General features: G+C 46.9%; 1 protein-coding gene across 1 annotated transcript in view; it reads left to right on the plus strand.

Moving 5' to 3' along the window:
* The window catches only part of Txk (TXK tyrosine kinase), a 58,633-nt gene that overhangs the window by 870 nt on the left and 40,086 nt on the right, over window positions 1–17,677 (plus strand). The window contains exons 2-4 of the mRNA XM_038335627.1: window positions 15,124–15,178; window positions 16,489–16,591; window positions 17,281–17,486. Coding sequence (XP_038191555.1) covers window positions 15,124–15,178; window positions 16,489–16,591; window positions 17,281–17,486 — 364 coding nt within the window. The remainder of the gene's footprint in view (window positions 1–15,123; window positions 15,179–16,488; window positions 16,592–17,280; window positions 17,487–17,677) is intronic.

Raw genomic sequence — 17,677 nt, forward strand, 5'->3', positions numbered from 1 at the left:
ACAGAGGCTGGATTTACAGAAACAAGCCCATGCTATTCCAGTTGTGCCTTTCTGACCATGATTTTCGGTCTTCATTCCCTAGATTAAAACAGAACAACAACACAATACAACAAAAGGCTTCCTGTTGTCAGAAACGGGCCAAGCAGATCAAAGCAGAAAAAGCTACACAGAATTGCCCCACACCCACCTCTCCAGATGCAGAGCTCTCTGAGCAGTGACGCCGTATGGGAGGCTAAAGGCCCTCATGGCTTTTCCTCAGGACAGAACTAGGAGAAGGCTGTGTGTTGTGACAGGAAAGGCTTTGGGGGGGCTGAGACTGGTCTAGGATGTCTAGGGATGAAGCGGGAGACTAGCCATCTCTGGGGTCATTGATGATCCTTCCCCAGTGGCCTAGAAAGATGATTTTAATGTAATTCCCCTGTATCATCTAGTGTCTACTAGTCTGATTGGATGGCAAGAGTCACCTGTTTCCTTCGGCCATCGGCCACAGCTAAACAGCGCTCTGTTGTCTTCTGGGAGAAATAACCAGTGGTTACCATCAACAAGGAAATGCCAAGCGTGCTCCAGGGCGTATTGAACTTAAGGATGCTTATTTGTATTTGCCAATCGTCTACCAAACACATTGACTTGGTCTCAGGGCTGTCATGGCAACCCAGAGTCACAGGCTGCTGGAAGGGAAGAGGACGCAGTTGTGTGGGTAGGGTGGGATTTCGATCAGATGGCGTGATCTCCAGTTCTGAACAGGGGCCAAGGACCCTGCTGCAGTGAGGTGTGGTTGAAATTGCCAGTGTGTTCAGCAGCTAAATTACCATGAGAGCAGGCTCAGCTCAGACATTTATTTAGATGCCAAGATCCTCATGCAATGGCTGAGGGTTAGAAAAACTTACCTCTTCTGGAACGTTTCTCACCATATATTTTTCTGTCTTTTTATTGTTCCCAAGTTGTAATGTAGAAAGAAAAATGGTGCCCAGAACCATCTCTCACACCAACCCTGCAAAGTTAATGATCCATTGTTATTGTTATTGTTATTAATATGAAGATAAGCAGGGTGGCTGGGTAAGCATTGTCTAAGCGGGCCTCTGGTGCAATCTACTTCCAGGAAGCTATGCCCATAAGCAATCAATCCTTCTTAGGAAGCCGATGTAGCTCTTCTCTCAAATGAATACAATGTGATGTCACCTCTGAGAGTTGGTGCCCAAAGATGCAGCCTGTCTTGGCTGTCTCCAGCATTTCTGCCCCTTGGAGCATCGGCTGCCCTGGAAACCCAGACTCCGTGAACCAAGTGCCAGCCAATGGCTGTGAAGTGAACTTGGAAGTGGTTTTCTAGCTTCAGGCTAGCCTGCTTTGACTGCAGCTTCAGAGAGACCTTGAGCCACAGGGACCTTGCTGAGCTGGGGGAGAGCAGCTGGTTCACAGAAACACAGAGGTCATAAAAGTTGTTCTCAGAAATAGAGAATGACTGTAGTGGCAAGGGCACAGAGAGCCACAGACCAAAACCTGATGTGTCTGCTTCTACAACCATTGCTTCTGCTGCAGTTGCTTTTTCTCACTTGCAGCCTCCGGGTTCAAACAGGCACAAATACAGGATGCTTGTTTCCTATTGTCTTGGAATAATGTCTTGTTTCCCCTGTAACTAACTTGTATCAAAATGGGGGTTGTGGCCAGTTTGTATCTACCTCTGTGTGTATCTACCTCTTGGGTGTGGATTTGCAGATCTCATTGCTCCTCTGTAGAGATTCCCCAGCCAGTCTCACCTGCCCTCCGTGCCCACACAGAAGTGGGTAGCTCAGCTTGTGGTCCAGGGTCCATACGCTCTGTGGCTCAGTCTGACATTTCTTCACTTCACAAGCTGGCAAGAAAGCGAGTGAGATCCGTGAGCCTGTGAGCTGTGGTCCCACAGACAATGCAGTTCTAGGAAACAGGACCTTGAGGTGTGGGGCAGAGAGGAGATTGTGTGTAAGATGACTACAGAGTCCAGCTCATGTGGACTTGTTACCTGGAAGAAGTCAGCATTTCTGCAAGCATAGCTGGGCACACCCAGGGAGGTACGTTCCAGGCCAACTGGGTCTGCACAAGACTTTGTCTCATGGGAACACGGCAACCAGGGTAGAAGGCATAGCTCGGTGATAAGAGCACTTGCTTCTATGGATGTCTTTGAGGGGTGGAGGGGACCTGATCACAGCTGGGACACATTGATGCCATTCTCCTATAGAAAACGCACAGCCTTTCCTCACAGCACCCTTTGCTCTGCGGAATATCTCCTCGTGCTCCATCCAGATTCTCAGGCTTCTAGAGTCTTCCCCAGCAACAACAAGCGTCAGACTCAGGACAGGCCAAGAACCATTCTTCTCATCTACCCAAACATGTCTATTTCTGGACCCATTTCTTTTCTCCTACCGTGGAATCCCCAAGGTAAACATTCAACGATGTTTCACGGTCTAATATATAACCAAAGAAAACAGAGCAGTTTGGGGGCTGCTACAGTGGCCTTTCCTTCTTGGTCAATATATTTAGAAAAAAAGTAATATCTCAGGCGACCATCATTTCTTGGGAAGGTACAAGGATGGTAGCAAAAGCCTGTCATCCAGCATTGGGGTTGAGGGGGGAAGGTTGGAGGATTTAGACTTCAAGACCATCCTGGCCTACGTGAGAAGACTGACTCAATAAATGAGCCATCAAACAACAAAAGGGACGTAGACACGCACAGGATAATTAACACCCAAAATGTATAAAGAGCATAAATTCAGAATAAAGAACAGCTTTCTACAGTCGGACAAACATCCATGTGGGAACCTCTATCTATCATTTCTCACCCCCCCTCCTGCTGCTGCTGCTGCTGCTGCTGCTGCTGCTGCTGCTGCTGCTGCGAGCTCCTGGCTTGATATCCAGGAAACTGGAGGAAAGCTACCACTATTGAGCCCCCTCTCCCCAAACTACCTGGTCAACTCAGTTAAAATGTGTCTGTCCCAAAAGACCCTGTGACATGGATCTAGTGCTGGGCTTTTGTGGCAGAGAAAAAAAGTTTGGCTTTTCTATAAACTCCTGGTGGTATGGCAGGAGGGGTTGAGGAGAAGCAATTCCTGGCTTATAGTGAATCTAAGACTACCCATTCTGCAATGGGGTATGATGGCACACATCTTTAATCTTTACACTCGGGAGGCAGAGGCAGAGGCTCTGTGGGTTCAAAGCCAACCTTTTGAGTTCTGGGACAGCCAGTGCTATATAAAAAGACAATATCTTAAAAAAAATGTTCCACTCTGCTCATCCTGGGCCACCAGTTTGTGAGGCTTTCTCTCCCACAGCTTTCGGGAGCTAAAAAAAAAATTCACAATTTTATTTTTTTGGCTCAGACAACTAACTCCTGAAACTGGGTGAGTTTTAAGCCTGGTTTTAAGGGGAAAAAAATACCAGCCACCTGCCAGTTACTATGATGCCCTCATTCAGTAGGAGCAAATCTCATCAGAGGCATCAATCCAATCCAGAAGAAACTCCACACTGCCTGTGCCAACGGCTAAGTTGAGATGTTGCTGGTAAATCACAGACACTGAGAACACAGTGACTGCTTCCCAGCCAGCCTGGCCTAAGGCTTCGTATCACTGCAGCTTTACCTCCCCAGAGGTGACCATAGGTATGGCTTTGCCAAATGATGCTCTTCCCTTCCTCTCACTTTTTGGTGGAAGGAAGCCTGTTCCCAAACAGAGCTCTGTTGTGGCCACTGTGAACCTCTTGGGAGGAAGGAGCCCCTCAGGCACCCATCTCAGATGAAAGGAAGGTGGACATATAACAAATAGTTCCAGGTACCACCTAGCCTAGGAGAGACGGTCCAGTGTGGAAAGCTTATGTCTGGATATGATGGCCTTTTTTCTAACATGCTGGCACATGGCATACTGTTAGAGATATTTATTGGGGAATAAGAAGTAGATAGAAATAACAATGTAGATACATACCTGAGCGAGAAAGTTGGGTGCCTGTGAACATCCTCAGCTCTGAGTGTTCTTCCTACAGGACCTTCCAGCAAGCAAACAGTCATTACCCAACGGCAAAGGCCGTTGACATGGATGCCTTCCTGTTTACATTGGAAATTTGCTACAAGCTCTCCCTCTGCAGGTTTATTGCCCAAGGCTACTGAGTGACTTCTGTAATCAGGAGGGTGTGTGGAAGGGAGCTCGCCAATCCACCCCCTGTCCCTGAAGACCAGGGTACTGTAAGTAGAAACTACCCATGAATCTAAAGATCAGTGGCATTTGTGATGGAGTAAATTTTGGTTCAGTAAGTTAATATTTAATAAATGTGGCTAGAATTTGGGGACTTACATAGTGTTTTATTTGTGTTTTAATAAATAAAGTTTGAGCCGGGCGGTGGTGGCGCACGCCTTTAATCCCAGCACTCGGGAGGCAGAGGCAGGCGGATCTCTGTGAGTTCGAGACCAGCCTGGTCTACAAGAGCTAGTTCCAGGATAGGCTTCAAAGCTACAGAGAAACCCTGTCTCGAAAAACCAAAATAAATAAATAAATAAATAAATAAATAAATAAAGTTTGCCTGAAGGTCCGAGTGCAGAGCTAAGCCACTAGAGGCTAGGGAATGGTGGCACACAACTTTAATCCCAAGACTCCAGGGCACCCTGGACTACACAAGATGCAGTAAGTCTGAGGATCCCTAGAGATTGGATCACCCTTTAGTCCGAGCCTTGGGAGAGGTAAGAATTCTCCAATGGCTTGGCTGCTTTGCTTTTCTGATCTTCAGCTTGACCCCCAATATCTGTCCCTGGGTTTTTCTTATTCATGCTACAGACTTGTGCCATACAGCAAGGGCGTATGATGAGCTGCTTGTCTCTCAGGTTCTTATTCCTTCGGAGGTGAATTTTGGGTGGTGGCTGTTTGCTTGCATTAGAGGTGGCAGAAGGGGCAGGTCTATGAAAAGGCAGAGGTTGGCTTCTTGGCTCACAACTGCATTCGGTCTTGGGAGAAAGAGACTGGAACCTTTTCATAACTACAGTGGCAGCAGGGTAGGTTGTACCTTCGTGTGCAGGCAATTGTCTTTGCTACCGAATCGGGGAATAAAAGGAGTTTTGAAAAAGTCTTTCTCCCAAATTCCAAGCTGCAGAGGAGAACAAAGCTAAAGCCAGGGGGAAAGCCACTGGGCTTCCAGGCCACTGCACTGGCACTGTGCAGCTGTGAATTGGGGTTCAGTGAACTTGGGACCGTCCTGTCCTACGTCCAGATATCCCACCTGCAGGCTGGCACTGCAATTTCTTTTTCAGAGTTGTTTTGAAATGCATTTATCTCTTTGCTGTTACATTTTATTTCTTTATTTTATTGTATGTATATGATGTATGTGTGGGTGCGTGTGCGTGTCATGGCGCACTTGCTGAATCAGTCCGGGAATCGAACTCAGGTCTTGAAGAGCATGCACTTCACTCCTTGGGCCACCTACCATGCTCTGTACTTAAAGCGCTGTGATTGCTAATGCTGTGGGTCATCGTGGCTGTGCCAGGGCACCTGGATAAAATCGGCTCAGATCTCCTGGATGCTTCTGTCAAAATGTCTTTGGTGAGATTGATGTTTAAATGGGTGTATTTTAAATTAGGGAGGTTTATCCTCTGTGGGAATGTCAGCCTCACAAAGGAAGGCCTTGATAGGTGAATCTGACCAGTCCTAAGCAAGAAGGGATTCTGCCTGCCGACTGCCCTTGGGCTCAGACTAGCTCCTGAGCTTCCTGCCCACAGGCTTTGGACCTTCTGGTCTCCAAGGCCACAGGAGCCAACCTCCCTGCTAGTCCTGACTAGTACAGGAGTCAGGCTCATACAATTGTAAGTGCCCCTCACCACAGCACCCACTGTAGGCCTGTCTTGTATTGGCCATGGAGAGCTTACCAGAATAAGCTCCAGGCCCTCCCAGATAGCAAGAAGAGATCTTCTCTCAGTCAGGGGCTCTGTAGGGGCTCAAACAAGAGGAGCTGTGGAGGCTGATGACTCCGATGGCTTCCTTGGTCCTCTTTCTCCATCTGTCTAAAGAGGTGGGCACATCTGCTGGGTGTTTAAGTTTGTCTGGTGAGAACGCAGTGAACGGTAGCTGACTGAGTTCTAGGGAACTGGTGGGGAAAACTGAGACCTCTCTTCAGCTAACAGGTGCCTCTTCCTGCTGTCCTGATCTCATCCATCAGGCTGTTTTGTTGCCACAGACTGAGGACACTCTCTGGGCTTAAATTCTGGCTCAGCCGCTCTGTAACTAGGCAAAGTGCGGAGCCATCTGATTACTCTGTCTGGAATGTGAGACTGGTCCTGTTAGCTCCATATATGTTCATTACTTTTGCTTTGCTGTGACCAAGGTACCCAACTCGGCGCTAAGTTGCCTGTGTTGGAGGAAGAGTTCATCTTGCCTCACAGTTTCAAAGGGCTCAGTCCCTGCATGCTTGTGCTCAGGGGCTTGGGCGGAAGATCCTGGTGTCAGGAGCCTGCAGTGGAGAAACCCTGGTTACTTCATAGCCAAGCAGGAAGTAGAGAGAAGGATGAAGGATGACCATTGTCTGGCCTTTCCCCTTTTCTGCTTTTATTCTGTCCAGGTCCTTAGCCTGTGGGAGAGTCATGTGCATTCAGAGTCAGTCTTAACTCTTACAGTTAATCCTCTCTAGAAACATCGTCAGAGACACACCTAAAGGTGAACCTCATGGTGTTCTAAACCTAGTCAGGTTGACAATGAAGATGAACCGCCATGTCACAAGACTATAGGACCTATCTCAATGTCAGAGCAGCGAGTGAGTTAGCTAACATAGGCTAACATAAGTGTAGAATGTAGTAATATGTACACACTGCCAGGTGTAGGATAAGGGGCGTGGTGGTAGAAGTCGGGAACAGCCATTCCTAGGAGATAGGTCTTGTTATGTTCATTGTGTTCATTTCCTCCAAATGAAGCTCTTGATTAGTTGTCAAGAATCATCTCTTTGCTATAAGATAATGGATCAGTCATGGCGTCTTTGACTCCATACGCTAATCCTATTAAAAATGGGTGTCACTGAAATAATTCTGTTTAGCATTTTCATGATTCAATGCCTGGTTTTTTGTGATAACACACTACTATCAGACCAGCCTCTGTGTTTAATCTTGTTTTTAATGGAGATCTGGAATGAAGTCTTAGGCTTGTGGCCCAACACAGAGGCTAGTCAGTGTTCCCAAAGCCACCTTTCAGCTTTGCTCTCCCACATGACCAGCCAGTCAAGGGTCCTGGACTGTCTCTGTGTGCAGCATCAAGGCCTGAGATCCTCCATGGCAGGGCTACTGCAACGGTGAGAAGACCAGCCAGGTCCTATTTAGCCGCTACTTACAGAGAGCTTGCTACATGTCAGGTACTGATCAGGATCCATGAAAAAGCAAGGTGTGTGATACAGTCCCTCGGAACAGAAAGACTTACGAAAGTGCTTAACACATAGTTGCTTTCAACGTAGGATAACTTTTACCCCCGTGGGACATTTTATAGTGTGTGGAAGTGTTTTGATTTTTCACAACTAAAGGGTGCTAGTGGTGTGGGTGTCAGGGGGAGGAGGCTTTGTTGCTGCGTGCCTCTTCTATGCACTAGGGGTGCTACACAGAAAGGCCCTCCACAATAAGGAACCATCGGGTGTGAACTGCAATAACGGAGAGGTTGAGATACCCCAGAAAAGTAAAGCCTACGAAAAGAGATGGGCATTTAGAGTGGGACCTAATTAAGCAGCACAGCCCGGGACAGATGACACGTGCTTTGGGGAGCCACAGAAAGATGGGACTGGATTGTAATGGGAGGTCTTTTCAGAAGTGTTCAAAGTATCTCTGAGAACAGAGTGAGGGGGACAAGGGATGCATAGGAGTGGCGGACAACAAAGCCAAGTGGAGAAGCCTTGACAATGACTAGGGCAGAGTTCTAGTGAAGACAGCCAGCTACTGGCAGAGGCCGCCTTAGGGACCACGGGATGACGGGAAGAGACAGCACAGGGCAAAGTCAGGTACAAACTTAGCTTCAGGTCCTGGATCTCTACAGAGCAGCTCTTTGACTCTCCTAGGGAGTAACTGTTAAACCTGAGAATCGAGAGGAGAAAAGACCAAACCCACGACTGTACAATTAAAAAAAGCCGTATTTTGGTGTGCATCCAGGAATCACCCTAAATTGGAATTTGAGAGGGAAGCCCCTGCTGGCCTCCTGAAGTTCCTTTTAGAGGAGAGGAAAGGTGTCTATAGGGGTGAGAGAGTTGGCTGCTATACAGTGAGAGGGAAGGACAAGGGTAAGGTTATGCACCTTCTGAATGAGGATGCAAGCAGTTTCCATCAGATCTAAGAAACAGGAACTTATTCTTAATTACAAGCAGAAGCCTTGGTCAAACACAGGACGAACAGGGACTTTTTCTTAATTCTAAGTAGAAGCCTTAACTTGAAAGGATTTACAAGGGAGAATCAGGAACTCATTGACTGCCTTACCTGCAGACAGAACCCTTAACCTGTAAGGTCTGTTCTTCCTCTTTTGCTCTCCCATTAACTTTCAAGGTGTATTGTTCCTGTTTGGTCTCACGCAACCTCTCTATGGTTCGTGATCCACGTCTGTAAAGTGCTTCCTTTCCACAAGGTTGTGGTGAGAGCAGATGAATGGATGCACTAATGTGAGTGTGATTTGGTGAAAGCCGGAACAATGTGGATGGCAAAATGGAAAAGAAGGGAAAAGCTGAGAAGCTGGGACAGACTGATGGCCAATTGGATATACAGGATGGGACAGACTGATGGCCGATTGGTTATACAGGATAGAACAGACTGACTGATGACCATTTGGCTATACAGGAAGGCAACAGAGTGATGGCCGATTGGATATACAGATGGGTCTAGAAAAGAACCCTAAGTTTCTGTGGTAGCCTGACAGACAGACATGAGGAGATCAGGGAGCAGAAACAATAGGTGGGTTTCTTATTGAGGGTAATGGAGAAAATGAATCATAAAAGCATAAGATGGTAGACGAATTAAAGAAATAAAACCTGCTCGTATCCATCACTAAACAGCATGTATATGAACAAAGTCCTAGAAAATTATGCCTACCTAATCATGGCCTTGTTTGACTTTCTGGGTTTGTCTTCTTTTAGCTTATAGATTTTTAAAGTTTAAACATTTTGGTAATAGGAAAATACAGAAACCATGTAAAGTGACTAGTCTTAGCTTTTATTACATTAAATATTTTAGGTCAGATTTAAAGTGAGTCCAGACATGGTCCTAGCATACCTGACTACACTGTTGCCTATGTTTCTCGGCTGAGTGCAGTCAGACACACCTTAGTCTTTGTAATGGTCTCTCTCTACCATCTGTTCACAACCCACCCCAGCAAGGAGGAAAGGCCTCAGACCTGGGCCTCCTCTGCTTCAAAGACTTTCACACCTTAATCCTGTGTCCTCAGAGCTCACTGTTTCTGTCTGTATCCATACTCAGTTGCCAAGGACAGTTTGCCAGCCCCGAAACATGTTCTCAGCAAGCTTGTAAGTTGATGCCCCTTCAAACACATTCACTCATTCACTTATCCAAAAAATATTTACCACTTACATTTCTGAAGAACTGTTCTAGTCTCTTGAGAAATAACTATAAACCCAATAGACAAAAATCTCTGCTTACTTTCTAAAGGGAAGGCAGAAAGTTAAAAGAAAAGAGTAAATTGCACAGTATGTGAAAAGGAGAGAGTGAATGAAAGGAAGAAAAGAAGCCAGAGCAGAGGAAGAAGTTTCTGGGCGACGCCCCAGCTGGCAGTAATAGTAGACACTATTTTCCATTGACAGGCGAGACTTGAGCAAAGGCTTGGAGGGACTGCAGGGCCCTGATGCTGCCGAGCCTGAGGGAAGACACTTTAGGCTAAACCAAAGCCAAGAGTCTGTGCCCACAGCTGGCCTGATGTGCTCCAGAAGCAGCCAGTGGGGTTGGGGACTGGAGGGAAGTGAGCAGGAACCTGGTGGAGAGGTGAGGGACCAAAGGAGGCCAATCATGGAGGGCTTCCTAGGCTCCCGTGAGAACGGTGACTGCAACTCTGAATGACGGACAGCCGTCGAGTTTGCAGACAAAGAGTAACAGGGTCTGACGGGTTCAAAAAGAGGTTGCCCTGGCCACTGTGCTGTGAACACACTGTAGAGGGGTGAGGGTACAAATAGGAAGCCGCCAGGTGAGATAACAGCGGTTTGGCCACAGCAGTCACAGATGAGACGGGGGGGGGGGGAGGACTGTATGGGTGGGAGTGTTATTTGTCTATGGGGGGGAAGTATGTTAGTCAGCTTTATGAGAACGGAAGAGGAGAGGTTGAGGTTCCAATAACTATTTCAAGTATTTCAAGAATACACTCCCAATAGCCCAGTTTCCTCCTAGGTCCCCCCTCTCCACCTACAGCATATATCAGCAATACCACAGATAGAATCAGGCCTTCGCTTCCCAGACTTTGGTGGGATAATCAAGATGTAAGCTATAGCAATATTCTATAAGAAATTCACTGTTTTAACTATTTTCAGTAGCATTAAATACAATCACTTTGTTGTACACCCTTAATCATGATCCATCTCCAGAACTGAAATACTGAAATTCTTGGAGATACAAGCCTGTGTGCACCCATGAGTACACGTGCGTGTACACACACACACACACACACACACACACACACACACACACCATTTAAGTCAGGGTCTTGCTATGTAGCCCTGGCTTGCATTGTATTTACTATGTAGCTCATGTTGGCTTTGAACTCACGGCAGCCCTGCTGCTTCAATCCTGCGAGGGCCAGTATTACAGATATGTATCACTAAATCCACTGTTTTCAAGGCATGCGCTTTCCTGCCACAGTGGCTTGAGGTGTGAGAGAAAGAGGGGGGCCGAAGATGACTGAGAAGTCATTGGCCTGGGGCACTGGGAATAGAGGAGGCTTTTGACGAGATGCAGAAGAGTGGGCGGAGAAAGATGGGGAAGGGGGGAAGAAAAAGAGCTCAGACTTCATCTCAACATCCAGTCGAGGTCTACTAGACATCCAAATGGAGAGTTTGAAGTTTGTTTGGCTGTGTTCAGCTGGGGCACATTAGAATTGGACTGGGCATGTGCATCTGTGGGTCATGAGGTGATGAGGAGGAAATGAAATCATCAAAGGAGGGGATGGGGCCAAGATCGAAGGCTTTGGAGGCCGTCCAAGATGAAGAGGCCAGAGAGGAAGATAAAGAAGCCTAGAACAAGCACAAGGGGGTACAGGCCACAGTACAGGTTGTATGAGACGACTTGGAACTGACCCCTGGATTTCACGGTGTGTGTCCATGTTTAGAGCAGTGTTTCAGAAGAAAGAGAAGATAGTAGAGCAATCAGAAGCAACAGTGTAGGCTATTCGTTTTCAGATTTGGTCACTAATGGAGTAAAACTGGTGTAGGAAATATGGCTCCAGGGCCCTCTGTTCTGTGACAGGGGCTGGATGGACAGTGTGTTTGTACGGACAGAAACGGTCCAATGAGAAGGAGAAAGCGGAGACACAGGAAGAGGAATGCTGGTAAAAGGTTTGAATTGGAATACCTCTAAACGACCTTGGACGTGGCACTTTGCCACAGGCTGTCCCGCATTGACCTGCTTTCCTCATTTGTTTAACCTATACGTACTTGTCTCGTGGACCGATAGACACAGATCTCGTGGGACTCTTACAGCAACTGTGCAATAAATGGGTCAGCATGCCAGTCGGGCTCATTGCTCCAAAGTAGCCGGAGTTTTTTGTTTTTTTTTTTTTTTTTATAAATAAGATTTTATTTATTAAGTATACAGTGTTCTGCCAGAAGAGGGCACCAGATCCCATTATAGCTGGTTGTGAGCCACCATGTGGTTGCTGGGAATTGAACTCAGGACCTCTGGAAGAGCAGCCAGTGCTCTTAACCTCTGAGCCATTTCTCCAGCCTGCAGCCAGAGTTCTGAAGGGCTAATGTCGCCTCCCTCTGAGGAGTGGCCTGTCTGTCTGTCCATCTCTGTCTCTCTTTCTTTTTGGCAGTTTGCTCATGTAAACGTCATACAAAGCTGATGAAAGTTGACAGAAGCACTAAGATCTGAACATCCGGTCACATGACATACTGAAGATCTTTAGGAATGAGAAAATGAGTTTTATTTTTAAGTCTTCAGATGCATTTTGGTTGCAGGAAAAGAAAAGAGAAAGTAACTAAGTCAGAACAAGTCATAAACAGCAATGGGGCCGGCTAAAGGGTGTGTCAGGGACTAGACTTTAACCCATGTGGAGACCAGAGTTCATAACTGCACACCCAGCGTGTCAGCGGTTCAGTGAGTGTGCAACGGCTGAGTGTAAATCAGAGAAAGGCAAATCCGTAACTGTGTGAATACAGATATGGTAGGGGTTAAATATGGTAGCCAAGCTCTGCAGTGGCTCCGCCACCTCTGTCTCTTTTCTTACTCCTTCCTCTCAGCCTGCTTTCTACCATGGCGTGGCAAGGGCATGTTCGGGAGTACGGAAGGGTTCAAGTAACATGATTTTAAACCGTCTGGTTTCTGGTTGGATTGCAGTGAGGAAAGGGCGGTGGAAAATGTAGGGGAAATGCTTGGAGCCATCTGTATCCCTTAAGGTCAGATCGTAGAAGCTGGGAGCGAGGTGACCTCTCTCCCACTTCGCTTTCCCTCTTTCTCCTCGGCCTTTTAGCTTAAAGTCAGTGACAGAAAAGGGCAACTAAAGGTGGCGCCTGGCATGTCTCTGTGGTTCCTTTACTCCTTTCTATTGCTTTGTGATTGATACCTTTCTAAGTAGCTTTTTTATGGGCCTGGAGAAATGGTTCAGTAATTGAGAGCACTTGGTACGCTCACAGAAAACCAGAGTCAGGCTCCCAACAACCATGTTGTACGGCTTGTAAGTGCCTGTATTTCAGCTCCAGAAGATTCAATGCCAGCTTCTATGCCTCTTGGGCACGGACACACACACACACACACACAAATAAATAAACAATTCTTTAAATCATTTTTAAACATAGGGTCTCTTTAAGGCCTGAAACTTGCTATGTAAATCAGGTTGGCCTTGAACTCAGAGATCTACCTGCCTCTGCCTCCAGACAGTTAAAGGGATAAAAACCCACACCCAGCAAATACTTCTCCCTGTGGGATTCCTGTCTAGGGTGTTATCTGCTATCCTAGGTGCTAGAAGCCAGATTCAAAGTCAGAACTAAAATTCATTTGGTCACATGGAGAATCAGGGGAAAATGTGGTCCATTGAAACGACCTAATTATGAACTTCTCAAATTGTCGCTGGTCGTGGCCTGGGAAGAATGCAACAGCATCAGGTTTTATCCGCATGGAACTTTTGAAAAATCCCAGGAATTTGGAGCTGTTTCTGAACTTTGCTGCTAACCACTTTCTATTTGAAAACACACACAGCTTGCTGATAGTGAGAACTGGTCCCCAGCCTTTTATGAGTCCAGCTTTTTGTTTCAAAAGACATAGTCAAAAAGACCGAAGCCCATGGTATCATCGTGTTCTTCATTTGAGCTTCCACTTTCTTCCCATTGGGCCAGCAGCATTAAAGGGGCCTGGACCTTTGGTTGGTGAGGCACCGGCCTCTGGAGCGCCAGCCGCCGGAGCGCCAGCCTCCTGAGTGCTAGCCGCTGGAGGAGGTCTATGAGCTCCAACATTACTATCTGAGGGTCCCAACGTCAATGCTGAAGAAGGCCTTTGCAAACAAACTAGGCCCAAAGGGTTCAATGTTGACACCAGTAGCTATTTTAATGAGAGTGACAGTTTAGTCTCTGTGAGGGTTACTTCATCACCACACAGGAAGCAGCAAGATGAGCTTGCAGACAGAGACCATGGTGTGGACCATCACTGGACAGAGTGAGGGCCTCACTCCAACATGGCCTCAGGGGTTTTCTCACTTTGGCAGCAGCTGAGGATAGGTACGACTAGATTTTTTTAAATAAATAAATCTCTATCATTTAATTTTCAGTTCACTTTATTTATGTATCTGGTGTTCTGTCTGCTTTCTATGTACCATATTTGTGTCTGATGCCCACAGAGGCCTGAAGAGTGTGCCGGATGCCTCAGGACTGGAATAACAGATAACTGTGAACCACCATGTGCGTGCTGGGAATCGAACCCTGTCCTCTGGAAGAGCACCCAGTGCTCTTACCTGCTGAGCCATAGCACCAGCCCAAAGCCTAGATTCTTGATTGTGAATCTAATACGTGATTCAAACTGTCTCTCACGAACCTGGTGTTCTCTGGCTCCATGAATTGCAAAACTGAGCTTATAGGTGTTACCTAGTAACATAGAAGTGGCATTATGGAAGGAGCCCCCAGAAGATCAAGGAAACACCCTGGTCAGGAGACATGCTCGACTATTACTCTTTAGCTGCTACCAGCGGGGTCACAGTCAGTTCTCTATGCACTAAGGGAAGAGGTGTAAGCTCTGGCCTGCATTGCAAGCCTGTACCCTCAGGCAAGAAACAGCTGCTGTGTATATGTCTCATTCAGAAGCAGCTTAGAAATTAACACTGAGAGAAACCACCCCCCCCCCCCCCCCCCCGAGACTTCAGGGAGCCCTAGTTTGCTCTCTGAGGGAAAGAGTTAGTCTGAGCCATTAACAGACATGGGTTCACGGGCAATGGCAAACTAGTTGGCTTGTTAATGGGGAACTAGGAAAAATAAATTGGTGGTCTCATTTAAAATCAGACAAAGATTAAGTTTACCAGCTCTCTCTGTAGTGAAGTGGAGAGCTTAGTTTTCATTTTTAAAACCTTTCTAAAAACTGTGGCGGTCCTAACTTCAAACTCCTGCTAATAGATGTCACTGTTTCTCGAAACCCATTCTTCTGTACTGATGGCCAACACTAACCATGAGAAAAGCAATAGAGTTGACTGACCACTGATCACTCAAGACAAAGGAAATGCAGAAACCAGGCCAGAGAAAAGAACCTGAGAAGGGAAACCACACTGGTCAGGGTGCCAGTAACTTTTTTTTTGTGTGTGTGACAATTTTTTTTTTTTTTTGTCTCCACTGCTGAAGAGGGTTATGATGTTCCTTTGTTTCTGAACAGTCATGGTTTCCCCGCTCTTATCTGGGGCCCAGCCAGTTTCAGCTACCCCCCGTCATGGACCCGTGGCTTCCTAACACCGACAATGATCTCCTTTTCAGATAGCACCTTCCAATCTGTTCTCTGCTGCTGCTGCTGCTGCTCCATGCAGAAGAGGTGAGTCGGCCGCGAGGGCAGTTTCTGGGAAACAGGTTAATGCAGTGTCTTGACTGTCTGTTGAGTCTCCTATCTGCGACTCTTACTTTCTGAAGTTTGTTCCCGTTTGAGTCCCTGTTAATTGGCTCGGCTCGTTTTCTTAAAGACTTAAGTCAAATTGTAGGGGTGTGCTGGTCCTCCATCCCCCACACCGCCACCCCGCACACTCACTTCTGTGTGTTCCCACAGAATGTGGCATGGTTCTGCCCTCATTTGTTTGTTTGCTTGTTTTATATGTCTGTGTTCCCCTCAGTAATTTTTCCCCTTAAGCACGAGAATCCTATCTTAATGATAACACTCGCTACGCGAGTCTTGCTTTGGTGTGGGACTGTGTAAGAATTAACTCAAGGCATCATCTCTCAGCTATTCGATAAGCGCTCTTCTAAGAGGTTTGCTTTTATTCCTTCACATAGCTCTCAGAACCTCCCATGGCGTTTTCCTTGATAATCCTCACTTTATAGATGAGAAAAACCAAGGCGCAGAGAGGTTGCTTTGTTTTGTCTGAGGCCACAGCATGAAATAGCGGAGTTAGGGTGCACACGTGTTCCCCTCACCCCCCAAGACTCAGTTTCTCTGTGTATCAGCTCTGGCTGTCCTGGAACTTGCTCTGTGAACTCACAAAGAGTTCTTCTGCCTGCTTCTGCCTCCTGAGTGCTGGGATTGAAGGCGCGGGCCACCATTGCCTGGCTACACTTGTGATCTTAATCATTCACCCTGTACTTGTGTAACCAGAGGTGATGGGGACGAACTGGGAAGCACTTTGGACGCTGCCTGACTCAGAGTATTTGTTGGATTGACTAGAGTTTTAGACCTCTCAAAACTATAGGACTCCTGGCACATGACACATTCTTGCAACTTTATTTCAAAAACAACCCTGAGCCGGGCGGTGGTGGCGCATGCCTTTAATCCCAGCACTCGGGAGGCAGAGGCAGGCGGATCTCTGTGAGTTCGAGACCAGCCTGGTCTACAAGAGCTAGTTCCAGGATAGGCTTCAAAGCTACAGAGAAACCCTGTCTCGAAAAACCAAAAAAAAAAAAAAAAAAAACAACCCTGAATTCACTTCTCTCTTCTGACTTCTGGATGCAGAAACCAAAACCCATATAGCTGTCGTTCAGAATTTGCTCGAGGAGTTAGAACTAGAAAGTTATCTTTCTCAAAAAAACAAAAAAAAAAGGGCACACAGATTGCTTTATTTCTGAAAGACTCGGAAGGACTCGGGAATACCCTTGTTATGAACAACTGTTTGTAAAATGATTGCTTTTTGACGCTAGGCAAGTAAGAACACAGATAAGCCTCAGCAAGAACGAAGAACCTGCAGAAAATTATTCCCAGCATCGCAGGCCATGGCTCGACAAGCTGAAGAGCAAAAAGCAAGTGAGTATTATTTCCACAGGGAGTCCCCCCCACCCCACAGGCAAGCTCCCTGGGGAGATCCTGCTTGTGGCCACGCCCAAAACTTAAAATCAGGATCTGTACCCAGTAAGAGCTCAATAAGTGCTCTAGAAGAAAGTGAGGGGGAAATCCAGTTAAGACTAGTCTACTCCGCTAGACTTAAAGATAGAGTTTGAAACAAGACAGTGACCAGTGGGGAAAGACACCGTGGCTTCTGCCATCTGGGTTGAGGGTTACATTCCAGATGAGGGGAGACAGCAGCCTGGGGAAGTGGAGCACTCCTCCAAGACACAAGCTTACAGCACAGGGAAGGGCGGGAGGTGGGGAGGGTGCGGGCTTCTCTTCTCGCAGGCAGGCAATCACTAAAGCCAAATGAAACTGTTTCAGGGTAAGTCATCATTTGAGAATCACGATGTACGAAACTCCAAAGCTATGCTGTTGAGAGAATCCGTGATTTCAGAAAGTCATAAAATGACAAGTGTCCCCTGATGCTATGTGCCCGCCAGTCATTTGCAGCACATGTCCCTGGCTTCTGCCTGGGTGGACTGGTAGAGCTGGGTAGTAGACGGGAGAAGGAGGCAGATGCGTATGTTCTGGTTTTTGTTTTTGTTTTGTTTTCTGTTTGGTTTTTTTTTTGGTACAAATGACTAAAACCATCATTCTTTTTACAGTCCAACAGAGGAGGGGCGCAACCCTCAAAACGCAAGCCGCTGCCTCCCCTCCCGCTCTCAGTGCTTGCTGAAGAGAAGATCCAGGTCAAGGCTCTCTATGATTTCATGCCCCGGGAGCCCTGCAATTTGGCACTGAAGAGAGCAGAGGAATACCTGATATTGGAGAGGTGTGATCCTCACTGGTGGAAGGCCAGGGACCGTCTTGGGTAAGAAGATGCCTGAGTCCTTATTAATTTTTCCTCAACCTCTGAAGGCTTCAGGATGCAAAGGGAGACCCTGCGTAGTAGGTCATCATCTCCATGATCTTAACTCTGCTTTGCATGGGGTAAAACAGTCTCTACATCCCTGTTTGTAAGAAGACAGTAAAATACAGTGACTTTGGGCACCTGCCTCCACA

Source organism: Arvicola amphibius, chromosome 1 (genome assembly GCF_903992535.2).
Source record: "Arvicola amphibius chromosome 1, mArvAmp1.2, whole genome shotgun sequence".
Lineage (NCBI taxonomy): Eukaryota > Metazoa > Chordata > Mammalia > Rodentia > Cricetidae > Arvicola > Arvicola amphibius.